This window comes from Bos indicus, chromosome 3 (assembly GCF_029378745.1).
Source record: "Bos indicus isolate NIAB-ARS_2022 breed Sahiwal x Tharparkar chromosome 3, NIAB-ARS_B.indTharparkar_mat_pri_1.0, whole genome shotgun sequence".
NCBI classification, from domain to species: domain Eukaryota; kingdom Metazoa; phylum Chordata; class Mammalia; order Artiodactyla; family Bovidae; genus Bos; species Bos indicus.
In genome coordinates this window covers 103,344,212-103,370,823 of record NC_091762.1, presented here as the reverse complement: position 1 = coordinate 103,370,823, position 26,612 = coordinate 103,344,212, and the positions used below count along the sequence as shown (strand labels likewise).

At 42.9% G+C, this 26,612-nt stretch overlaps 1 protein-coding gene and 1 pseudogene across 1 annotated transcript; both read left to right on the top strand.

The window, feature by feature from the left end:
• LOC139182267 (olfactory receptor 2A12-like) overlaps nucleotides 1-26,612 on the top strand; it is a 57,585-nt pseudogene that overhangs the window by 4,319 nt on the left and 26,654 nt on the right.
• On the top strand, nucleotides 13,723-19,110 carry LOC109556897 (olfactory receptor 2A12-like). The gene has a single exon (XM_070786714.1). It carries the CDS (start codon nucleotides 13,732-13,734, stop codon nucleotides 14,677-14,679), a length of 948 nt encoding a protein of 315 aa, XP_070642815.1. The 5' UTR covers nucleotides 13,723-13,731; the 3' UTR covers nucleotides 14,680-19,110.

Genomic DNA, 26,612 nt, shown 5'->3' with positions numbered 1-26,612 from the left:
AAGGTCACTAAGTTTGTGACAGTTTGTTACAGCAGCAACAGGAAACTAATATACCCTACCTCCTGGTTTTCTGGGCAGCACAGGTCTGAGCACTAGAACTCTTCCTCAAACCCTATCACAACTGACTTCCCAGAGCTCTTGTTCCCTGTCCCTCCTGTTTCTACATCCTGAGTTTCAAAACACTCCTGTGTATGCTCCTGGTAGTTCCTCTGAGCTTTGCAGGTGAGACGGGAACACAGAAGTAATGCAGTCAGCCCACTAGGATTTAATTCTTGTATCTACTACTTGTGAGCTGTGTTGGTGGGCAAGTCACATCACTTTTCTGAGCCTCAACAGATGTGGATTTCCTCTTTTCCTGTTTTGTGTTCTGGGAGAGACTGGTGCCATGGAAACAAGCCCTTGACTCAGAACCAGGACGGCTGGATGCGGGATCTGCCATTGTAGGGCACAGATTCTCCAGCTGTGGCACGTGGGCTCCAGAGCACATGGACTTTGGTAGTTGAGGTGTGTGATCTTAGTTCTCCAAACAGGGATCAAGCCCATGTCCCCTTCATTGGAAGGTGGATTCTTAACCACTGGACCACCAGGGAAGTCCAGTTGTTAAACTTGTAACATCACACCATTTATAGTCCTAATCTGCCAGTGGCTATAGGACATTTGTCACACTACTAAATCTCTATGACTCAGTTTCTTCATCTGCAAAATCATGAAGATTACAGCACCTGTCATAGGAATTTTAAAAAAATTGAAGTATAGTTGATTTACAATATTATATTAATTTCAGGTGTGCAACAAAGTGATTCAGCGTTTTTACAGATTAGATCAGATCAGTCGCTCAGTCGTGTCTGACTCTTTGCGACCCCATGAATCGCAGCACGCCAGGCGTCCCTGTCCATCACCAACTCCCAGAGTTCACTCAGACTCACGTCCATCGAGTCAGTGATGCCATCCAGCCATCTCATCCTCTGTCGTCCCCTTCTCCGCCTGCCCCCAATCCCTCCCAGCATCAGAGTCTTTTCCAATGAGTCAACTCTTCACATGAGGTGGCCAAAGTACTGGAGTTTCAGCTTTAGCATCATTCCTTCCAAAGAAATCCCAGGGCTGATCTCCGTCACAATGGACTGGTTGGATCTCCTTGCAGTCCAAGGGACTCTCAAGAGTCTTCTCCAACACCACACTTCAAAAGCATCAATTCTTCAGTGCTCAGCCTTCTTCACGGTCCAACTCTCAATCCATACATGACCACTGGAAAAACCATAGCCTTGACTAGACGAACCTTTGTTGGCAAAGTAATGTCTCTGCTTTTGAATATGCTATCTAGGTTGGTCATAACTTTCCTTCCAAGGAGTAAGCGTCTTTTAATTTCATGGCTGCAATCACCATCTGTAGTGATTTTGGAGCCCAGAAAAATAAAGTCTGACACTGTTTCCACTGTTTCCCCATCTATTTCCCATGAAGTGATGGGACCAGATGCCATGATCTTCATTTTCTGAATGTTGAGCTTTAAGCCAACTTTTTCACTCTCCACTTTCACTTTCATCAAGAGGCTTTTGAGTTCCTTATGCTCCAGTAAAAGTCATTAGAAGATACTGGCTCTAATTTCCTGTGCTATACAGTATATCCTAGTTGCTTATCTAGTTTATACATAATATGTATGTCTTAATCTCATATCCCTAATCTGCCCCTCTCCCTTTCCTCTTCACATAGAAAACTAGTTCACTTTCTGTAACTGTGAGTCTATTTCTTTTTGCATATGCATTAATGCATATTACTTTTTAGATTCCTTTTTAGATGTAAGTGTTATCATGCAGTATTTGTCTTTGTCTGACATTTCAGTAAGCATAATATTCTCTGGGTCCATCCATGTTGCTATAAATGGCAGAATCTCGTTCTTTTTTTATGGCTGGAGCTGAATAACATTTTATTGTATGTATACATCACTTCTTTATCAATTCATCTGTACATGGACATTTAGGTTGCTTCCATATATTAGTTACTATAAGTAGTGCTGTTCTGAACATGTAGCTTTTAAAATTCATGTTTTTCCTTTTTTTTTCCTGGATATATACCCAGGAGTGCAATAGCTAGACCATATGGCAGTTGTATATTTAATTTTTAAAGGAACCTCCATATACTTTCCACAGTGGCTGCACCAATTTCCATTCCTACCAGCAGTGTGCAAGTGTTCTGTGCCTCCTCTTCTCCAACATTTATTATTTGTAGATTTTTAATGATATTCATTCTAACAGGTGATATTTTACTGATATTTTGATTTGCATTTCTCTAATAATTAGTGATGATGAGCATCTTTTCACTTGCTTGTTAGGCATCAATCTGTCTTCTTTATAAAGCTGTCTATTCAGGTCTTCCATTTTTTGATTGGATTTTTTTGATATTGAGTTATATGAGCTGTTTATATATTTTGCATATTAACTCATAGGATATTTTGAATATTTAATGGATTATTGTAAGCAAAACACCTAAGAGGCAATGCTTATAAGGTTTGCTCTCATTATTATTACCACCATCATTGTTATTGTTTTGTTGTTGACATTATTGGAGAATTCCATAGACAGAGGAGCCTTGTAGGCTACAGTCCATGGGGTCACAAAGAGTCGGACATGACTCAGTGACTAACGCTTTCAGGGGATTTTCTGGTGGCTCAGTGGTAAAGAACCTGCTTGCCAATGCAGAAGATCTAGGTTTGGTCCATGGGTCAGAAAGATCTGCTGGAGAAGAAAATGGCAACCCACTCCAGCACTCTTGCTTGGGAAATGCTATGGACAGAAGGAGCCTGGCGGGCTATAGTACATGTGGTCACAAAAGAACTGGACACAACTTAGTGACCAAACAGCAGCAATCCTATTATCTTCTCTGACCTACATGTACTTTCATTGGCTCCACACAAGATTTAGTCTTGGGGGATACAAATACCCAGGAATCAAGATGCTGAGGGCATGCATGATAAGATACCTGCAACTAACTAATTATTACTCCACAGATGGACAGCTCTTTCTTCAAATTTCTAGAGAACAAAGCAGGGAAGGAGCACAGAGTCAGTGGAATGGGTCCGTGGCTGGGAGGCAGGACTTCTAGGTTCTAATCCCCTACACACTACCTCTTGCAGACCAGTGACTTTCCTTCTCTGAGCTTCAATTTTCATGGCTGTAACAGAGAGCAGGGAACTGGACATGTTGACCTTGAAGGCCCCTTATGACTTAGAGAGCAGTGAAGTGACCAAAACCAGCATCAATGACTCCCTCAGGACTTAGTCCATGACAAGTGCTCTTATCTGTTTCCATCATTGTCATCATCTGTAAAACAGGGACCATTACACCTCCCTCCCAGGTGTGTTGGGAGGACCTGATGAGAAATATACCTGAAAGTGCTTTGTGTGCAAGGCTGTCCCAAAGGACCACTAAGATGCTCTTGATCATTATACCATCAGCAACTGCTGCCATTTCCCTCAGCTCCCTCCCCAGACATAAACCCAGAAACTTTCTAGGACACCAGTCTTAGCAAAGGAGAGCTAATTCCCATGGAACCCCTCCCAGAAGCATTCTCAGTCTGGGGCTAATTACAGAGTCCCTGGATATTAGGACTGCCACAGCCCTAGCTTTTCCCTTCTTGCAGCCCACCCTCTTCTCCTCGAGGCCTGCAGGGCCACCTGGCTCAAAATTCAACATCCAGAGTCCAGTCTTGCTCCTCATACCAACCACCCCCACCCCCTGGCCCAGCCCCACTGGTGGTCACAACCAGCTCCAGGACAGCAGGAAGGATTTCAATTAGAGTTCAGGTAGAGCCATTAGTTTAGACACAAGCACTGAAGCCTGTGATATTGTGGACACAGCCCTAGCCCAAGAGGTTCGTAACGGGCTCTGTTTCTGGCTCTCCCACTATCTAGCTGCATGGTCTTTGCCAAATCCCTCATTTCCTCGAGATCGTATCACTTACCTGGAGTATGGAGAGTAGACGGATAGTAGGAACAAGCTTGACAGTCTTTTAAGTAATTCTGTCATTTAAAGAGTCAGAATGGCATGAGTTTCATCTTATCTTTGATCCTAGATTGCTTCTGACTTAAGGCAAGTCACCGCACCTCCTTGGGCCTCAATTTCTTCATCTATCCAATGGGCAAGTGGGTCCTGCATGGGCTATCTCTTCAGAGCTGAAGTGAGGGTCAGTGACACGGGGGAAGAGGAGTCAGGGCCTGGATCAGGGAAGAGTTGGTTATCATTGCCATTCTGGTTCTGAAGAAAAGGATTAACAGGGCAAGTTTTCATCTGTCCCGAGTTCTAGGCCCAACTCCCTCTCTTCCCTGAATCTCTGGGCCCATCAGGCTGGAGGACATATGTGTGTGTATGGCGGGGGAGTGGGGGGCGGTGAGGAAGATGGGGTACAGGAGAAGACGCCCACAGGGCAGTCCTCTGAGACTGTAGTTGAGTCTGGGGAACAGCTGACAGTTGCAGGGAGCCTTGGGATCAGATTCCCCCGCATCTGCCTCACAAAGAACCAGAAGAACCCGGATGGAATGCTCAGGTATTTCTGACCCCAGGGACAGTTCAGGGGCACACAGTGGATCAGGGATGCCATGAAAGAAGAAATGTGTCCCCTCCCTGTAAGGTGTGATTCCAGGAAGAAGGAATGGGAAGGGGGATCAGGAAGTAGACACAGGGAGGGGACTAACTTTCATGAAGTGGTTATTCTGTGCTGAGCATCGAGCTCACGTGTACCATCACTGGATCTGCATCATCACCTGTGAGAGAAGAAAAGCGTCTTCCGCATTTTAGAGAAATGGAAACTGAACCTTGCCTCAGAAGACAGAGCCAAGTGGGGGTAGCAGTGGCCTCCACGTGCTTCTGGGCTCCTCCTGTTATCAGCCTCTCTGATCTTGTTTGGAGAAGTTCTTTACCCTTTCTGACCCTGTTTTCTCATCTGTCAAATCCCTGCCTCCCAAGGCCTGTACAAAGTAGGCTCTGAGTGTGCTTGGGCTTCATCCCTAAAGGTGGGAGTCAGTGGGGCCTGGGAGCTCCCTGAGTGCAGAGCTGGTCTTCCACGTGCCATGGTCAGCCCTGCTGAGGGCTGTGAGGAGGCTGGCGAGGGTCCAGAGGACAGTGCCAGGCTGTGTCTCGCTGTCTGGGAGCCAGGCAAGAGGACTGGGCTGAGAGGGTTTGAGCTGGGTTGGGCTCCTCCTGGACAAGGGTAGCTCATTGCACGCTCCCCCAACCGCTGCCAATAGCAGAGTTGGAAGCCTCCAGCACTAGGTCATCCTGAGACGTCTGGCTTCTTAGGACTCAGGACTGGAAGCAGCGGTGTGCTGGGAAGCACCTAACAATCCATCCTGGGAGGGGAGGGAGGAGTTCTGAGTTGTATTGTTTTCTGGTTTCTGTGTTGGGTAGATACACCCATTGTGGCCAGATGTTAAGCAAACAAGATGTCACTGATCTCAGAGGTAGGGAGAGATCATGGAGCTCTCCATTATTAGAGCATTTCCATTATCAAAATCCAGTGATGCAGACAACTTCTGAAACACAGGAAACGGATGTTTGCATTTTGTAGTAGAATGATCAGGATGTGAAGAATTTTGAGCTTTTGTTTCTACCCTTTTTGTTTGCTTGTTTGTTTCATTTTATAAACTGACTTTTCATTTCTTTTTTCACTCCTAACTGTTAAGATTTAATTGACATATAACTATGTGTAACTTTAAGGAGTACAGTGAGTGAATGGATACGCTTATATATTGTGAAACAGTTACCACAATCAGGTTAGTTTAGGCATTCCTTCACCTCACCATTACTTATTGTTGCTATTTTGGTGTAAAACCTCACTCTTACAGTATACAATAGCATATTGTTAACTGGAGTCACTACGCTGTTGGTTAGGTCCACAGGACTTTCTTTGTGCCCTTTGAGCAACCCCTCTCCATTTCCCACCCCAACCCCCAACCCCCAGCTCCTGGCATCCATACTCTACTCTGCTTCTACAAATTTCATGCTTTTAGATTCTACATGTAAGTGAGATCACGCAGTGTTTGTTTTTCTCTGCCTGACTTAGTTCAGATAGCATAGTGCTTTCAAGGTCCATTGATTTTTGTTTTTAACATACTTGACTTAATTACAGTTTATGTACTCAACTTCAGTAATGACCTCGTTTAACACCATCCCACAGCATTTCTGAAAAGTCAGTGCGTGACTCTGGTGACCTGTGGCTGACGGAGAGGGACCTCTGAACCCAAACTTCTCTTCCTGAAGGGATGGGGAACCGAGGCACAGACAGAAGGCAGGATGGGAACTCGGTCATGGGCCACACAGGCAAGACTTGTGCAGGAATTTCACCACACTGTCTCATTCAATTCTCTCAACAACCGCAGAAAGTTGGGTTATTAAGATATTATTCCTGTCATTTTCCAGAGGTGAAAATGGAGGCAGAATAACCCAAGTTTAAGAGAACGGGAGCTAGAACATGACAGATCCTGATTCAGATTCTCTTTGTGCCCTTAGAGGACATGAGTCCTTGGGCAGTTTCTTGTCTCCACTGGCCCTTGACTTCTTTGTACGTACCATGAAGCTGATGCTACTTTCCAGATACCTTTTGCCAGGACCTGGTTCAAGATCTGTATAAGGTTTGTTCTCCATGGTCAACTCATAAGTATCATCATGTCCAAGTTGTTCTGCAGAATGGAGGAAGATTTTGATTTCCCCAAGGTGGTTCAATAAGGAATAGGGATTTGACTCATTCTTGGTCTAATTGACAAGTTGGACATGAGGTTTAGAAGGTAAGAGGACAATCAGCATGAGGCCTTCAGTTCTTGTCATCGCTACGAGGTGACCAAGTACAATAGCCTCTCCCCTGAGCCAGTCATATCCCTCAGAAGGCTGGAATGGGAAATAGACAGGTCACTATGCCTCCCCAACCAGGGTGTGGTTTTTTTCTTCCTCTGTCCACGGGGACCTCTTCCTTGTGGGGTTCTTGTTGACAACAGTCAGAGAATTCCATCTTGGCATCCCCACCAGAGACAGGGATGGTGGTAGCAGGTGGCAGAAGGATGGCCCTCCACCCACTCTCCCAGAAAAACCTGGTAAGGAGGCAGGACCATAAAGCCTCAGCGGCTTGGCCCACTGGGAGAAGCTTGGATTGGCTGAAGCTCCCTCTGTCTACACCTGAGAATCTGACAGGCAAGGCCTTCAGGAGCCAGGGCTGGTCAGGTCAAGTGCAAAGAGCTGAGCAATGCAGAGAAGGCAGGGGATTCATCCTTCCATCTCTCAGAAGCCTGGTGCTTTTCTGGAGACTGGGTTGCCTGGAATCCTGGCTCACTGGACTCAGTTGCCCTGGGCACTTCCTGTTCAGTCTCTTTCCCTTAAGAACAAGTGACAGTCTCTCTGTAACCTGTGAATGCCTGAGGGGTGAGGTGGTCACTGTGCTGGGGGCTATGGGTGGGATCCAGGCATCTGTGGGGGCTGGAGGTCAGCGGTAGCCAGGTCACCCAGCCACTGGGTCCTCTCTGTGCTTCTGCCCCAACATCCCTCCAGGCAGCTCCCACATTCCCCACTTGTCTTTCTTCCCCACCTCACATCCCATTCTTTCTTCCTAAGACCTCCTTCTTTCTTCCATTTGTTCATGTAGTAAATATGTATGGATGGTTCGTCTGTTCCAAACCACGTTCTAGGAGCTAGAAACAGAAAATGAATAATTTTCTGAGCTTCAGGTCTCCAAGTTCAGCTAAGAGACATTATGAAAGGACAATGCTGGTTATGCTGGGAGAAGCCCTCAACAATGACAGCAGGACCACAATGATTAGTTCCCACTCCCCTGTCCCCTAGAGACCTGGGCTGTTGGGAATTAAGACCTGGTCTCCTGCATTGTAGGTAGATTCTTTGCCATCTGAGCCACAAGGGAAGCCTATATATATATATATGTGTGTGTGTATATATATGTATATAATTTTATATAATTATATGTGGTATATATGATTATACCAAGATAAATAATTTATCATTCTTTTTCTCTATGGCTAGTGCTTTTTTGCACCCTGTTTAAAAGTTTCTGCCTATTACAAGATGACATAGATATGTTTTTGTGTTTGATTCTAAAAATCTTTGTTTTTTGTTTACCATTTAAAGCTATAGTATATCTGGAATTAGCTTTTGTGTACCATGTGAGGTAGGATTTAATGAATTTTTGTTGCCTGTGTGAATATCCACAGGATCCAGCAGAATATGTTGAAAAGACCATGCTTTCCACATTGTGTTGTAGAATCAGCTTTGTCATGAATCAAATGGCTCTATATTCACAGGTCTGTGATGGACTCTATTTTGTTCCATAAATAGTATCTCCGGTTTATTTTTGTGCCAATGTCATGCTAGCTTAGTTATTGCAGATTTATAGTAAGTGTTGAAAGTCGCTCCGTCACGTCTGACTCTGTGACCCCATGGACTATACAGTCCATGGAGTTCTCTAGGCCAGAATACTGGAGTGGGTAGCCTTTCCCATCTCCAGGGGATCTTTCCAATCCAGGGATCTAACTAGGGTCTCCTGCATTGCAGGTGAATTCTTTACCAACTGAGCCACAAGGGAAGTCCAAGAATACTGGAGTGGGTAGCCTATCCCTTCTCCAGGGGATCTTCCCAACCCAGGAATCAAACTGGGGTTTCCTGCATTGCAGGCAGATTCTTTACCAACTGAGCCATCAGGGAAGCCCCATAGTAAGTATTAATATCTGATAAGTCCTTCAGGTTTTGTTTTATCCTTCAAGATTCTTTAGAATTTCCATATAAATATTACAACCAACGTGTCAGTTTTCTATGGAAAAAAATTGTTGAGGTTTAGACGGGGACTGAATCTATAAATCAATTAAACATATTGATAATGTTGAATTGTCCTGCATACCCCTCATGCACGAACATGGCATATTCCTCCAATTACTTGGCTCTACCTTTATTTCTCTAAATAATGTTTTTCTACACATATTTTATTAAAGTTATTAATACATGTTTATTTTTTTAAATGCTCTTATAAGTAATTTTCTAGCTCCTGGTATAGAGAGAGATGTTGGGTTTTTGTATACTTATTAATTCCAATTTCTCTTTGGGTTTGTAAAAATTTTCTACCTATACAATTAGGTGTTCTGCAAATAATGATCGTTCTTCCTTTCCAATCCTTTGGTCTTTTGTTTATTTCTCTTGACTTATCTCACTACCTAGGTTAGAGACTACCAGTGTTAGAGAGTAAGTTATCAGTGCTTCACCAGGTAGTATGATAGTTGCTGTAGGCTGCTTCTTCTTTACTGGAGATGATATTTATTACATTAAGAAAGTTCCCTTCTGTTTCTACTTCACTAAAAAGTTTATTTATAATCTTAATTGACAGTTGACTTTTTTTTTGCCAGATGCTTTTTCTATATCCAAGTTAATCACATAATTTTTCTCCTTTACTTCCTGTAATCAGATGAATTACATTGTTTACTAAATAAACCTTGAATTCTTTAATAAACCCAATTTGATTGTGATATATTATCCTTTTTAATATATTGCTAAATTAAATTTGCTAATATGTTGTAAAGAAATTTTGCAGCAGTCCCCATGAGAGAGATTCATTTGTGCTTTTTCCTTCTTATATGTTTTTGTTATTCTTTTTATTGCGTTTATACTAGTCTTATAAAATGAGTTGGTTAATATTCACATTTTTTTCCTATGCTTTGAAAGAATTTGTTATGATTGCTATTATTCCTCTCTTAAATGTTAGAAAAATTTACCAGTAAATCTATCTTGAATCTAAAGTTTTCTCTCTAGGAAATTATAGATTCACCTTTTTGGAAAGATAGTGGATTCTTCTGATTTGTTCTTCTGAAGTTTTCAGAAGAACTTCTGAGTTCTTGTTTGTCAGCTTTGGTAATTTGTGTTTCCATTTGTCCCTTTTGTTTGATTATCACATTTATTGTAATAAAATTGTTTGTAATTTTTAAAATTAGCTTTAAAATGACAGTAGGATCTATAGTAATGTTCCCCTCCTCACCCCTGATGCTGGTAATTTGTATTTTATATAATTTCTTTATTAATCTTGCTAATAGCTTATAAATTATTTCAAAAAGTGAACTTCAGGCTCTGTCAGTTTTTATTGATTGTAGCCTTGTTTACTATTTCCTTGTTTTATGCTCATATCTTTATTATTTCCTTCTTTCAACTGTTTTTTGGTTTTGATTTAGGGCTTCTTTTCTAGTTTCTTGAGATGAAGGTTTAGTTGTTTAATTTTTATTTTAGCATATTCTAACATATGGATTTAAGACTAGAGAATTTCTCCTAAGCTCTGATAATGTTATTTACATCATTATTTATTTTAACATATACTAATTTCCATTTTGATTTTTTCTATCCCATAAATTATTTAGAAGTATATGCTATAATAATTTTGAACGAGTCTGGTACTTACCTGTTATATTTACTTTGACTCCTAGCCTATCTCATGGTTAAGAGTATACTCTGAATGATTCTCACCCTTTGGATTTTTTAAAATTTACACTTATGATGTAACACACAGTTAATTTCTATAAGTGCTCTATGAAGCTACAAAGTTTCTTTTGGTTAATGTTTGCAGGGCAATTTTTCTTCCTAGAGTGTCTGACCTTGTATTAAGGTGTATTTCAAAAAGAAATACAACTTTATTGAGGTATAATTGATGTAACATTGTTAACTTGAGCAACATGTTATTTAGACATATTTACATATTGCAGAACGAGCAAATAATGTTTCTGGTGGATAACATGTAGGTTTTAAAAACTCCATTTGAAAATAACCTTTGATGAAAATCTTTAGTCCTTTTTCATTTAAAGTAATTAACTACATACTAAATTCCACTATTTTCTATTGACTTATCTATTTTATATTTGATCTTTTTCCTCACTCAAAAGAGCATTATTCTGGATTGATGAATATTTTATTAGTTCATTTTCTCCTATTTTAGGTTGTTGGCTATATATTATTTATTCTTTTATTGATTTTTCCTAGATATGTTAACATAAATCTTTGACTTATCACAGTCTAATGCAAGTGGTTCATTTTACCCCTTTTCCAGTTATGCTAAATATTTAGAACACTAACTCTACTTACCCCTTCTATTTCTTATTCTTTTGTTCTTTGCCATATCTTGTCTTTGATTTGTTTTAAATCCCACAAATTTTTATTATTGATTTGCATTCATTATTAATACATATCTATTCTTTCCCTGAGGGACTCTTCATTTCTTTTTGCATTTTTGTGTTTCAGACACTTTCTTTCTGTGTGAAGAACTCCCTTTTAAATGATCTCATATTTTGTTTGTCTGAAAAAGTTTTTATTTAACATTAAAAATTATTTTTAAAAACTTTTTTTGGAAGTGACTTAACCATCAAAGAAGCTGAAAGAGTACTACAAAGAAATCCTGTATGCCCCTAATACTTGGATTTATTGATTTTCAGCAGTTATTATTATAATTTTCAGAATTTTCTGAGAATAATTTACAAATATCATGTTCCTTTACCCTCCAATTCTTCAGAGAATAGTTCCTAATATGTAAGAGAATAGGATATTCTCTTATGTATTATGTGCTAAGTCGCTTCAGTTGTATCTGACTTTGTGCGACCCTTTGGGCCATAGCCTGCCAGACTCCTCTGTCCGTAGGATTCTCCAGGCAAGAATGCTGGAGTGGGTTGCCATGCCCTCCTCCAGGAGATCTTCCCAACCCAGGGATTGAACCCTGTCTATTACGCCTCCTGCATTTACCACTAGTGCCACCTGGGGAGCCCATTCTCTTATATAGTAGCTATCAACCACAGGGATTGTAACACTGATGCACTTATCTAAACTAATCTAACTCATATTCCAGTTTTATCAATTGTCAAACTAATATTAATATTATTTGTAGCATTCCCCCTGGAAGGTCTACTTTTGCATTAGTTGTTATTTTTTAATTGCCTTGTGTCTATTATACATTCTTAGCCTTCTTTGCCTTTCATGACAGTTATTTTTTAAAGATCAGAAGCTAATTACTTTATAGAATATTCCTCAGTGTAGGTTTCTATGATGTTTACTCATGATCAGATTTAGATTTTGTTTTTTTTGGCTGAAAATATGTAGGTGATATATTGTTAGATTTTCACATATGGAGACACATAATGTCTATCTGCTTCTTATTGGTGACATTAATTTTAATCACTCAGTTAAGATGTTGTCCAGTTTTTCCACTGATAGCTACCACTTTTTACTTTTGTAATTGCTTTATGGATAGATGTCTTGTAACTGTGTAAATTATATTCCTTATCAAATTCCATCCCCATAGATTTAGCGTCTGCATCAATTAGGATCCTGGCAGAAGACAGAACACAACAGTAATGTGAACAGGGAAAATTTAATACATAGAATTTTAACTGGTAAAATTTTAACTGGTAAAACTGCTGAAAGGGATAAAAGAGAAGTCTCTGAGATCTAGAAATAGGAATATATATATATATATAAATTTATATATAAAGGAGCTTCTACCTTGTGGCTTAAGAAGCATACACAGGGGCTAAGGATTTAGAAGATACTTTCCTCCTTCCTCCTGCTCTTCTCCTATCTTCCTCCACCAGAGAAAAAAAGACTGAGCTCAAACTTTTTCAAAGAGGGTGTGACTGCCACAAGAATACAGTTTGTTACTGGGAGTAGGGATGGAGCCACAGGCCAGAGCTCTCCTAGAAGTGGCCACTGGGTGGGGAGAGTGTGTGTAGCCTGAGTATGTGACCATGACTGGTCCACACCAATCAGCTGGCTCTCCGCCTGAGTAACTAAGGAAGGAGAATTGAAGTCCCAACCTAAGCGCCTTCCTGCTGCCATCATTTCATTGCCCTGGTATCTCCCTCTATTGGAAATGCCTCCCACTGTCATCTGCTAAAGAGACAAGTTTACAGGGTAAGGAGAAGCTTGTAGCACATCCAGACAAATGATCTCTAAGGCAGAAGGGAAGGCCATTTCTGCAGGTTTGGGGGCTGGAGTGGATAGCTGTAAATTGATTGTTGCTAGACATTTGAGTGACCAGTTCGTCCACTGAGGGGTGGGGAGTAAGACTGGGGAGATTGCAAATGGGCATTTACTACTATTTAGGGTTTTAAGGCATTGTGTTAATATGAGATACTTCATATACATCATCCCAAATCTTCCTAAAAACCCTGAGAGATGAGTGTTATTCCGTTCAGTTGCTCAGTCCTGTCTGACTCTTTGAGACTCCATGGACTGCAGCATGCCATGCCTCCCTGTCCATCACCAGCTTCCGGAGTGTTATTAGCCACATTTGATGCGAAGAACTGACTCATTTGAAAAGACCCTGATACTGGGAAAGATTGAGGGCAGGAGGAGAAAGGGATGACAGAGGATGAGATGGTGGGATGACAGAGGATGAGATGGTGGGATGACAGAGGATGAGATGGTTGGATGGCATCATCAACTCAATGGACATGAGTTTAGGTAAACTCCGGGAGTTGGTGATGGACAGGGAGGCCTGGTGTGCTGCAGTTCATGAGATCGCAAAGAGTCGGACACGACTGAGGGACTGAACTGAACTGAACTGAATAGATGAGGAGCCTGAGGCTTAGAGTGGTTAAGTAACTGCAAGGCACTAAATGAGCAGTGGGCTCAAAATTAAAATCCCAGAGCTTCTGCTGCCAGATCTTACTAAACTATCATATTTTAGATGGCATTTAAATTAATGTGATTCTCCTGTAGGCCCACCATGTGGATGCCTCCAGGGCAGAACCAAAGCTGGGTTTCTGAATTTATCCTGCATGGCTTCTCCAGTGACCCCACGACCAACAGGACCCTCTTCAGTGCCTTCCTTCTTCTTTTCCTGAGCTCAGTCCTTGGCAATGGGCTCATCATCACCCTGATATGCCTGGACACGCATCTCCACACTCCCATGTACTTCTTCCTCTGTATCCTCTCCCTGCTGGATATGGGCTGTGTCACCACCACTGTGCCCCAGATGCTGGTGCATCTTCTTTCTCGATCTCAGACCATCTCCTTTGCTGCTTGTTGGCTACAAATGTGCATTTTTGGTGCCGTGGGCCTGACTGAGTGCATTTTATTTGTCGTCGTGGCCTTTGACCGGTACGTGGCCATCTGCTATCCACTGCGTTATACTGTCATCCTCAGCTTGGGCCTGTGCACACGACTGTCAGCTGGGACCTGGGCCTGTGGTTTCTTCTTCTCTCTGATCCACACTTTTTTCACCATGAGACTGCCATACTGTGGGCCCAACATGGTCAACCACTACTTCTGTGAAGGCCCTTCAGTACGAAACTTGGCTTGCATGGATACTCATGTCATTGAAATGGTGGATTCGGTCATCAGTGTCTTCATGGTTGTTGCCCCACTCTCACTCATTCTGGCCTCCTACATCTGTATTTCCCAGGCCATTTTCAAGATTAAGTCCATGCAGGCCCGCTGCAAGGCTTTCTCCACCTGTGCCTCCCACCTGACTGTGATCACATTCTTCTATGCTCCAGCCATCTACATCTACATGAAGCCCAATTCGAGGTATTCCCCTGAGCGAGACAAGCAGATCTCACTCTTTTATAATGTCTTCTCTGCCCTCCTCAACCCTGTGGTTTACAGTCTGAGGAACAAGAACATCAAGGGGGCTTTTCTCAAAGTGATGGGTAAGAGTAGAGTGATCTGTTGAATTAGGAGACAGGCAGAATCTAAGATAGAATGCCCAATATCGAGAAAAGGTGGAGTATCTATAATGTATGAAACCAGCATTATACATGTGAACCAATGTAGTATTTGGTCAGTTGAACAAAGGTGGGAAATGAAACTAACATGGCTATCTTGATCAACTTGCTACATTATGGTGCAGTGAGAAATAGCTCCCTAGTCTTAGTGGCTTACAACAGTGAAAGTTCATTTATTGTTCATTTTCCATGTCAGTTGTAAGTAGACTGTGATCTTCTGCCATTTGATTCTTGGATCCGGCCTGAAGGAGGAGGTCTTATCTGGAAATGCCAGTCTTATGACTGAGAAAAAGGAATAATGGCTGAAATATTAACACATGATTTGTATTAATACTCTCAAACATTTGTTAATGTTTTAATTCATTTTTCCCTTAAAAATTTTTTTGAATTAGAGGATAATTATTTTACAATATTTTGATGGTTTCTGCCATACATCAACATGAATCGGTTATAGGTATACATATGTCCCCTCCCTCTTGAACCTGCCTCCCACCTCCCTCCCTAATGTTTTAATACGTTTTTTTGAAGAATCTGACAGAATAATCAGAAAAAAAATAGAATAATATGTTATACAACAGGTTAATGCAAAGAATATACAGCATGGAACCATGTGAGTAAAATATGTATGCATAGGAGAAAAATACAACTTATGGCAATATCCTATATAAAATTATATTTTTTCATTGTTCAGTCACTAAGTCATGTTTGACTCTTTGCGACCCCATGAATTGCAGCACCCCAGGCTTCCCCGGCCTTCACTGTCTCCTGGAGTTTGATAAAACTCATGTCTGTTGAGTTGGTAATGCCATTCTATGTCACAGTAGGTGAATTTTCTGTGAATTCACTTGTGAATCTTGTGTGATTCTTCTCACAAGAAAAACTTGTGAATCTTCTGTGAACCCTAAAATATATTAGAAAAGCATAGAAGAATAAATGTTATTGCTTGGGTGCAGCCTACTTGGGGCTCTGAGCCTGAGACTTAGCACGGGCATCCAACTTTCTTTCATGCATCATTGGTGACCCAGATCGTGGGATGAGTCAATTCCAATATTTCTTGAGCATTCATTAAGATGGATCCAACCAGTACCAGGCCCCATGGAAACCAAGACAGATACATGGAGAGGTTTACAGTAAGGAAATTATAATATCACAACTGGACATGGAACAACAGGCTGGTTCCAAATAGGAAAAGGAATACCTCAAGGTTGTATATTGTCACCCTGCTTATTTAACTTCTATGCAGAGTACATCATGAGAAACGCTGGACTGGAAGAAACACAAGCTGGAATCAAGATTGCCAGGAGAAATATCAATAACCTCGGATATGCAGATGACACCACCCTTATGGCAGAAAGTGAAGAGGAACTAAAAAGCCTCTTGATGAAAATGAAAGTGGAGAGTGAAAAAGTTGGCTTAAAGCTCAACATTCAGAAAACGAAGATCATGGCATCCGGTCCCATCACTTCATGGGAAATAGATGGGGTAACAGTGGAAACAGTGTCAGACTTTAATTTTTTGGGCTCCAAAATCACTGCAGATGGTGATCGCAGCCATGAAATTAAAAGATGCTTACTCCTTGGAAGGAAAGTTATGACCAACCTAGATAGCATATTCAAAAGCAGAGACATTACTTTGCCAACAAAGGGCCGTCTAATCAAGGCTATGGTTTTTCCTGTGGTCATGTATGGATGTGAGAGTTGGACTGTGAAGAAGGCTGAGTGCTGAAGAATTGATGCTTTTGAACTGTGGTGTTGGAGAAGACTCTTGAGAGTTCCTTGGACTGCAAGGAGATCCAACCAGTCCATTCTGAAGGAGATCAGCCCTGGGATTTCTTTGGAAGGAATGATGCTAAAGCTGAAACTCCAGTACTTTGGCCACCTCATGTGAAGAGTTGACTCATTGGAAAAGACTCTGATGCTGGGAGGGATTGGGGGCAGGAGGAGAAGGGGACGACAGAGGATGAGATGGCTGGATGGCATCACTGACTCGATGGACGTGAGTCTGAGTGAACTCCGGGAGTTGGTGATGGACAGGGAGGCCTGGCGTGCTGCGATTCATGGGGTTGCAAAGAGTCGGACACGACTGAGCAACTGAACTGAACTGAACTGAATGAAGGTGCCATAGTGACCTGTGGAGACTGATGGCCTCATAGGAGGGAGATTCTCTCAGTGGGTGCCAGACACTAGGAACCAGGCTACACCTCACCCCACTACCATCACTACTGCATATCTCAGCACTTTGTATTCTCTCCAGAGCTTAACATCAGGGAGAGAGGAAGCAACACCTGAGAAGTCTCTTTTTCTCCCTCAGCAGCTAACCCTGGTTACCCCTTTTTAAAAAATTGGAATATAATTGCTTTGAAATGTCATGCTAGTTTCTTTTATTTCTCCCACCAGTGGAATAATAGGTCAAAATAGAAATTAAGCTTAGCTACTGAAAAATGAAGTTGTAGACCTCTTAGGAAACAAACAGTGTTCTACGGATATAGAGAAAATGGAGGCGGGAAACCTACTTACCAAGAGCTGACATATAAGGTATTGGTCAGGAATTCAGATGTAGCATACCTGAGGATGAGTGTCATCCAAGCAGAGAGCCAGGAGAAGGGCATTTCTGGCAAGAGGACTCCAGGTACAAACGCCCCAAGTCCAGAAAGGACTTTGCATTGTTTGCAGCTCTGGAAGAAGGCTCATGTGGTCACAGGCAAGTGAGCAGGAGAGGCAGAGATAACATTGAGAGGTAGGCGAAGGACAGTCTTCTAGATCCATATGAGAAGTGTTTACTTATTCAAAGTGCAGTGGGAATGCTTAGATTCTTACTGGGGAAGTGAAGCAGTTTTATGGGTGATAAGTTCTGCTGTGAGTGTGACTTAAAGTGCCTGGAAAGCGGGTGGGAGAAAAGGTCATTGGGTATGAGGTGATGCTTTAGTCGCTAAGTTGTATCTGACTCTTGCCACCCCATGGACTGTAGCCCACCAGGCTTCATGGTGGGAAAATCCATGGGATTTTCCAGGCAAGAATACTGCAGTGGATTGCCATTTCCTTCTCCAGGGGATCTTCCCAACCCAGGAAACGAACCTTGGTCTCTTTCATTGCAGGCAGATTCTTTACCTTCTGAGCTATGAGGGAAGCCCCAAGAGAATGTTTGGGAACTCATAGGTCAGGAGTGAGGAAAAAGAACTTCCCTCTTGGAGAGCTGTAGGGCATGTGGTATCCCAGGCAGAATTCTAGGTAGAGGATGTTGGCAGAGGTGATTGCTGATAGTGGGGTTGATGTTGAGAAGACAGAGAAAACTGGGGAAAGGCAGAAGTAGGGATTTGGGCAGTTGAGGGATGAGAAAAGGTTTTAAAGACATGTGGGCATCTAGGAATAATGAATGACTAGAGAGCTGTGAACTTTTGGTGGGATTGAAATTTTGCCTCTAGCTGCTGCTGCTAAGTCGCTTCAGTCGTGTCCAACTCTGTGTGACCCCATAGACGGCAGCCCACCAGGCTCCCCCATCCCTGGGATTCTCCAGGCAAGAACACTAGAGTGGGTTGCCATTTCCTTCTCCAGTGCATGAAAGTGAAAAGTGAAAGTGAAGTCGCTCAGTCGTGTCCGACCCTCAGCGACTCCATGGACTGCAGCCTACCAGGCTCCTCTGTCCACGGGATTTTCCAGGCAAGAGTACTGGAGTGGGGTTTGCCTCTAGCACTTAGGCACAAATTTGTGTGGTAGTATGGTTCCAAATTGTCACCCTGCTTAATTAACTTCTATGCAGAGTACATCATGAGAAACGCTGGACTGGAAGAAACACAAGCTGGAATCAAGATTGCCGGGAGAAATATCAATAACCTCAGATATGCAGATAACACCACCCTTATGGCAGAAAGTGAAGAGGAACTAAAAACCTCTTCACGAAAGTGAAAGTGGAGTGAAAAAGTTGGCTTAAAGCTCAACATTCAGAAAACAAAGATCATGGCATCCGGTCCCATCACTTCATGGGAAATAGATGGGGAGACAGCAGAAACAGTGTCAGACTTTATTTTTTGGGGCTCCAAAATCACTGCAGATGGTGACTGCAGCCATGAAATTAAAAGACGCTATTATATGCAGCACTGTTTATAATAGCCAGGACATGGAAGCAACCTAGATGTCCATCAGCAGATGAATGGATAAGAAAGCTGTGGTACATATACACAATGGAGTATTACTCAGCCATTAAAAAGAATTCATTTGAATCAGTTCTAATGAGGTGGATGAAACTGGAGCCTATTATACAGAGTGAAGTAAGCCAGAAAGAAAAACACCAATACAGTATACTAACACATATATATGGAATTTAGAAAGATGGTAACAATAACCCTGTGTACGAGACAGCAAAAGAGACACTGATGTATAGAACAGTCTTATGGACTCTGTTGGAGAGGGAGAGGGTGGGAAGATTTGGGAGAATGGCATTGAAACATGTATATATCATGTATGAAAGGAGTTGCCAGTCCAGGTTCGATGCACGATACTGGATGCTTGGGGCTGGTGCACTGGGACCACCCAGAGGGATGGTATGGGGAGGAAGGAGGGAGGAGGGTTCAGGATGGGGAACACATGTATACCTGTGGCGGATTCATTTCAATATTTGGCAAAACTAATACAATTTTGTAAAGTTTAAAAAAAAAAAGATGCTTACTCCTTGGAAGGAAAGTTATGACCAACCTAGATAGCATATTCAAAAGCAGAGACATTACTTTGCCAACAAAGGGCCGTCTAATCAAGGCTATGGTTTTTCCTGTGGTCATGTATGGATGTGAGAGTTGGACTGTGAAGAAGGCTGAGTGCTGAAGAATTGATGCTTTTGAACTGTGGTGTTGGAGAAGACTCTTGAGAGTTCCTTGGACTGCAAGGAGATCCAACCAGTCCATTCTGAAGGAGATCAGCCCTGGGATTTCTTTGGAAGGAATGATGCTAAAGCTGAAACTCCAGTACTTTGGCCACCTCATGCGAAGAGTTGACTCATTGGAAAAGACTCTGATGCTGGGAGGGATTGGGGGCAGGAGGAGAAGGGGACGACAGAGGATGAGATGGCTGGATGGCATCACTGACTCGATGGACGTGAGTCTGAGTGAACTCCGGGAGTTGGTGATGGACAGGGAGGCCTGGCGTGCTGCGATTCATGGGGTTGCACAGTGTCGGACACGACTGAGTGACTGAACTGAACTGAATTGATGGTTCCAAAGCACTTACTGAGAGTTATAACAGGGCTGGGCTCGGTGTTGATTTGAATGGATGTGTTCTGCGGCATCAATGATGTGGCAAAGTTCCAGACAGCAGTTCCAGAGGGTTTCAGGCAGAAAGTGAAGGGTCCCATGGGCTGTTGGTGTTCCCTCCATCTGAGGAAAGGATAGGAAGCTATGTGGCTGATGGAAGGGACTTCCAACTATTGAAAGTTTCCTGCTTTATCTTTGTGGAGAAGGGGACTGCCTGGAAAATGGGGAGGAGGTCTTCCTGGTTTTTGGAGTTCCTTCCAAAAGGTGCAAAGTCTACCTGGTGGCAAAGTCTACCTGGTCCCAGGGACCAGGGTAATGGGGAGATGAGTCTTGTGGCTAAAGTGTGATCATTTAGGACAGATAGTAAGAGAGTTTGTAATTCAGGATGATAGATTTTACCTTAAATAGAAGCAACCTTAATTTTTAAGAATGAGGGATAAGGAATGGAGTAGACAAGAGAGGGTAACACAGCATTTGTAGAGTATCAATGAGGGGATTGGACTGAAGAGGAACACTCAGTAGAGGAGAGCTAGGCGTAATTTCTGAAGGTGCTAGACTTGATGGTGGCAGTGAGCGGGGAGATGCTGAAAGATGTTTTGAGGGAAGAAGTAAGAGCATCTGATAGCTTGGCTTGTAGGTGGAAAGGGGAGAAATCAAGGAAGTTATCAACATTTTAAACTACTTGTACCACTGTCTTTGCTTGCAGTCCACTGATGGGGGCCATTGATTGTCAACTGTTGTCACCGATCCCTGGCACTTGTGACAGGAAGTCACAGCCCTTGCCCTCATGGACATTTACAGTCCACAAACCAGCTGTTCTTAGAAAGTGTATAGACACTTGGGAGTATATAGTGTATAGATACTTAAGGTTAAAAATGTTATTAATTAATTCTCTGTTAACTTGGACTTTATGAGAGTTGTTGGCTTTTGTTTTATTTTTATTTTTTATTTTTCCCCCTGTTCCCTTGAACAAAGAAAACAGCAAAGTGGGTCATAACACCATTCTGTCTGGCGGGACTCGGGTCATCTCTTTGGGGGAAATACTTTGCTGCTAAACTGAAATGTCAGCCTCTCCAAATTCTTTGCCCCTTTGACCCATTTCTACACTAATGATCTCAAGGTTTCTGACATCATTAAATTGGTTGGTAGATTGGTAAATGGGCAGATTGGTAAACTACCACTTATATGCTGTGTTTTGCTGTGCACAAAACTTAAGTCCCACAAGTCTGCTTTCTCTGTTTGCTGATCCCTATGCAAATAAAATTGCAGACTAGATGAAATGTGCGGGGAGCGAGCTCCGCCCCTGGCAAAGGTCATGAGGAAGGAGGCTTGGCATACGCAAAGGCGGGATCAAGCCTCAGGAGTCTCCCTGGAAATTCTCGAGCAATCTACCCCCAAAACCAGAGTCTGCCTACTTTCTGCTTTGTGCTTTCACCTACACCTCTGATTTTACGGGGGGCTGTCCCCCACTACCTCTCTCTGAAAAAAGAGTTAGCTTACAGCTCCAGTTAATAATTCTTGGGTGTGACAGTGTTTCAACCTACAAACTCCTTTGGAAATCCTCTAGCCTGCCTGAATAGGTTTTTCTGGCCACGTGTGACTGTTCAGAGACTCCCAACTGTGAGAGGCAGGAGATGTTCTAAACTGTCTAAATACACATTCCTTTGAGCAGTTAAAAGATTGATTAGAAATTGTATTGGTGAAGGGATTTTCACTTGTTGGGCCAATGTTTGCTGCTAAGTTTCCATATCCCTTATCTGCTGTGTCCCTGGCAGTGTATTGATTAATATAATTGGTGTAAGTAGTAGCTTTAATGTTTGTAACCTGGGACCCTCGAGTTAATTCTTTTTCTTGTTATAGTCCACCACACCTTTGCTCTGTAAGAATGCAACTTCATCTAATGCTTTTTGGAGGCTGGCGCCTGACTTTAGAATAATCACCTTTAGAGAAAAAGGCCTCCGGGCCAGAAGATGATGCAAATCACCTAAACTTTTGCATATGATAAGTTTGCAGGAAGAAAGCCTGGCTTACTGCTTGACTCTACCCCTTCCCCCATTATCCTCTATGCATAACTTAAGGTATAAAAACTACTTTGGAAAATAAAGTGCGGGCCTTGTTCACCGAAACTTGGTCTCACCATGTCGTTCTTTCTCTTACCTTCTGGCTGAATTATTCAGCCTCTTTTCTCTACTGAATTTCCTCACTGAGCTATCCTTATTTCAGCCTCTTTTCTTCACTGAATTTTACTGAGCTATCCTCATTCTATTACTCTTTATATCCTTAATTAACATTTAATTAAGCAATTGTTTCCTGATCCTCGCCAATGCCGTCCCCGCTTCGAATTCCCTGGATCCACCAGGGCTGGTCCCCGGCAGAAATGAATAATTTCTTAGGGAAATGTAGATTACCAAAATTAAAACTTTTAAAGATAGAATGTTTAAACCAGCTAATTTGCATAGGAAAATAAGAAAACAAGAGAAAGCTATTAAATAACTACTCCATAACAAGATTCAGAGATTGGTAGCGAGAAAGTTTGGGGAGAGGGGAGACGTATGTGGATGAACTTCCAAGTGGACATCAGCTATGTGTGTCCCACATGAATGTTCATGAAAGGGTATCAGCTACAGAGGAGATAAATCAGGGGGGGGAAATGACACGCTCTCTGGATGTCATTCAGGCTTTCTCCCCAGACACTTACTGAGTAGGCACGTGAACAAAATGTCGGTGAAGGCAAGGATAGAAGCTGTCCACGTGGGCTCAGTGCATGGACTTCCCTTTTCTGTGGCTGACCTGGCTACCACTGCTGATGAGTGCTTCTTCAGCAGATATCAGAGGTCAGCTATATGGCACCATTCCCCAGGAGAGCAGGCTGGCACCTGATTATATTGGATCTCTTTCATCATGGAGTGGGCAGTGATCTGTCTTCATAGGAACAGGTAGATTCTAGATATGCTTTTCTTCCCCTGATTATAGACCTTTTGCTAGCATCATTATTTATGAATTCAGAGTGCCCAAGCCACTATCAAGGAACCCCCACAGCATTGCATCTGGTCAAAGAACTCATTTTACAGCTTTGGTCTCATAGACTCAATGGCCTTATGTAACTTCTAACACTTAGAATAAACTGCCCTAACTGAAAGGTAGAATGGCTTATTAAGACTCAGTTATTGCTGTTTGCAGGTAACAATGCCTTGAAGGAATAGGCCCCTGTCTTACATACTCCTTTAAAGTGAGCGTGGGACTTCCATGGTGGTGTAGTGGGTAAGAGTCAGCCTGCCAATGCAGGGGACTTAGGTTTGACCCCTGGTCTGGGAATTTTCCACATGCCATGATGCGACAACTAAGTCCATGAGCCACAACTACCGAGGCTGTGCTCGAGACCCCATGAGCTGCAACTTCTGAGCCTGCACCCCCAACTACTGACACCTGCCAAGTTCTAGGGTCCGAGAGTCACAACGAATGAGCCCCTGTGCGGCAACTGCTGGAGACTGCTCCACGACAGGAGCAGCCACTGCAATGAAGAGCCCATGCACTGCAGCTGCAGAGTAGCCCCGCTTTCTGCAACTAGAGAAAGCCTGTGCAACAACAAAGACCCAATGCAGCCCAAAATAATATAAATTACAAAAATAAAAGTAAGGAATAAAGTGATGAAGTTTATACTTTGAGTCAGTGACTATATGACACTGGTTCTCCCATAGCTAGAATGCATGGACCCTGGAAATGGGAGTGGATGCTCTTAGTCTTACACCCAATAACTCACAGAATATTTGTTCCCTCTCCCAGGAACTCTGACCTCTGCTAACTTGGAGATCTTCATACCCTAGTAGAGAGTGTTTCCGCTGGTGGACAAAACAGTGATGTCATTGAATTGCAATTTGACGTCATCTTGAGACGTTTGAATATTAAATGGATTACTGTAAGTAAAGCATATAAGAAATAGTACCTGTAAGGTTCTGCTGTTATCATTATGGGCTTCCCAGGTGGCCCAGAGGGTGAAGAGTCCGCCTGCCAATGCAGGAGATGCAAGAGACACAGATTAGATCCCTGGGTGGAGAAGATCCCCTGGAGGAGGAAATGGCAACCCACTCCACTATTCTTGCCTGGGAAATTGCATGGACAGAGGAGCCTGGAGGGCTACAGTCCAGGGGTCACAAAGAGCCAGACACAACTGAGCATGAATTATTATTATTATAATTATGATCATCATTTTTTGTTGTTGTTCTTTGTTGTTGTTGTTGTTCTTGTTCTTATCATTATTATTACTATCCTATTTGCTTGTCTGACTGACATGTACTTTCATTGGCTCACACAAGATTTATAGTCTTGGGGGATGCAAACCCCAGGAATGAAGATGCTGAGGGCAGGCATGCATGATAAGATACCTACATTAACTCATTATTACTAGACAGATGAGCAGGTCTTTCTTAAATTCCTAGAGAGCAAAGGAGAGGAAGGAGCATGGGTCAATGGAATGAATCCATGGCTGGGAGGCAGGACTTCTAGGTTCTGATTGCCTAAGTACCTCAAGCAGGCCAATGACTTTGCTTCTCTGAGCTTTAATTTTCATGGCTGTAAAAGAGAGTAAGGAACTGGACATGTTGACCTTGAAGGCCCTTTATGACTTGAGCACTGAAATGACCAAAACCAACATCTATGACTCCCTCAGGACTTGGCCCATGGCAAGGCTTCAGTAAGAGTTTGTCATCATCACCATCACCTGTGAAATGGGGACCATTACACCTCCCTCCCAGGTGTGCTGAGAAGACTTGGTGAGAAAAGGCCTGGTCAGAAAAGCTTTTTCACACATAAAAGAAAAAGCTCTGTGTGTGAAGATGTCCCAAAGGACCACTAAGACTCTTTTGATCATTACCACCTCCTGCCATTTCCCTCAGCTCCTGCTGCAGACTTAAATCCAAAGAAGTTTCTGGGGCACCTGTCTTAGCAAAGGAAAGCTAATTTTCACAGAGTCCCTCCCAGAGGCACTCTCAGCCTGGGGCTAATTACAGAGAGTCCCTGGATATTAAGATTGCCACAGCCCTAGCTTTTCCTCTCTTGGCAGCCCACCCTCTTCTCCTTGAGGCCAGTGGGCTCACCTGGCTCAAAATTCAGCACACAGAGTCTAGTCTTCTCCCTCATTCCAACCCCCCAGCTGGCCCAATGCCGCCTGTAATCACAACAAACTCTGGGACAGCAGGAAGAATTTCAGTTAGAGTTCAGGTGGAGCCATAGACTCAAGCACTAAAGTCTGTGATATTAGACTTTAGTCTTTAGTCTTCAGATATTAGACTTTAGTCGCACCGGGCTCTGTTGCTGGCTCTCCCATCATTGCATTATTGTTGCAGTGAAAAGGAGAAAAAAAGAGGAATGAATTTTCTTTCCTTTTCCTGAGAACAAAGAAGATAAAGAGACCAGTGAGCAAGACTGAACATTCCTAGTTTTTTATTTAACTGCTTCTAACTCTGCACATCTGTAACTAAGTTTACCTTTCTGCCCTTCTATCTACAGGAGCTACATTTCTCACCGATTACCCTTTGACTCTGCTAAATACACCCTGTATCTGGTGCTCAACTTATAGCCCTCTTCCTCTTATTCGTTGTTGTTGACACAGTCGCTCAGTTGTGTCTGACTCTTTGTGACCCCATGGGCTGCAGCACGCCAGCCCTCCCTGTCCTTCACTATCTCCTTTGAAGTGAAAGTCACTCAGTTGTGTCCGACTTCTTGCGACCCCAAGGATTATACAGTCTGTGGAATTCTCTAGATCAGAATACTGGGGTGGGCAGCCTTTCCCTTCTCCAGGGGATCTTCCTAACCCAGAGATAAAACCCAGGTCTCTGGTATTGCTGCTGTTGCTAAGTCGCTTTAGTCGTGTCCGACCCTGTGCGACCCCATAGACAGCAGCCCACCAGGCTCCCCCGTCCCTGAGATTCTCCAGGCAAGAACACTGGAGTGGGTTGCCATTTCCTTCTCCAATGCATGAAAGTGAAAAGGGAAAGTGAAGGCGCTCAGTCGTGTCTGACTCTTAGCGATCCCATGGACTGCAGCCTACCAGGCTCCTCTGTCCATGGGATTTTCCAGGCAAGAGTACTGGAGTGGGGTGCCATTGGCATTGCAGGTGGAATCTTTACCAGCTGAGCCACAAGGGAAGCCCAAGCATACTGGAGTGGGTAGCCTATCCCTTCTCCAGGGAATCTTCCCATCCTAGGAATTGAACCCAGGTCTCCTGCATTGCAGGCAGATTCTTACCAACTGAGCTATCAGGCAAGCCCTCACCATCTCCGAGAGTTTGCTCAGGTTCATGTCTTTTGAGTTGATGATGTCACCCAACCATCTCAACCTCTGTTGCCCTCTTCTCCTCTTGCCCTCAATCTTTCCCAAGATTGAGGATTTTTCCCAATGAGTCGGCTCTTTACCTCAGGTGACCAAAGTATTGGAGCTTTAGCTTCAGCATCAGTCCTTCCAATAAATATTTAGGGTTAATTTCCTTTAGGATTAGCTGGTTTGATCTCCTTGCTGTCCAAGGGACTCTCAAGAGTCTTCTCCAGCACCACAGTTGGAAAGCATCAAACTTTGGCACTCAACCTTCTTTATGGTCCAATTCTCACATCTGTACATGAGTACTGTAAAAAACCATAGCTTTGACCA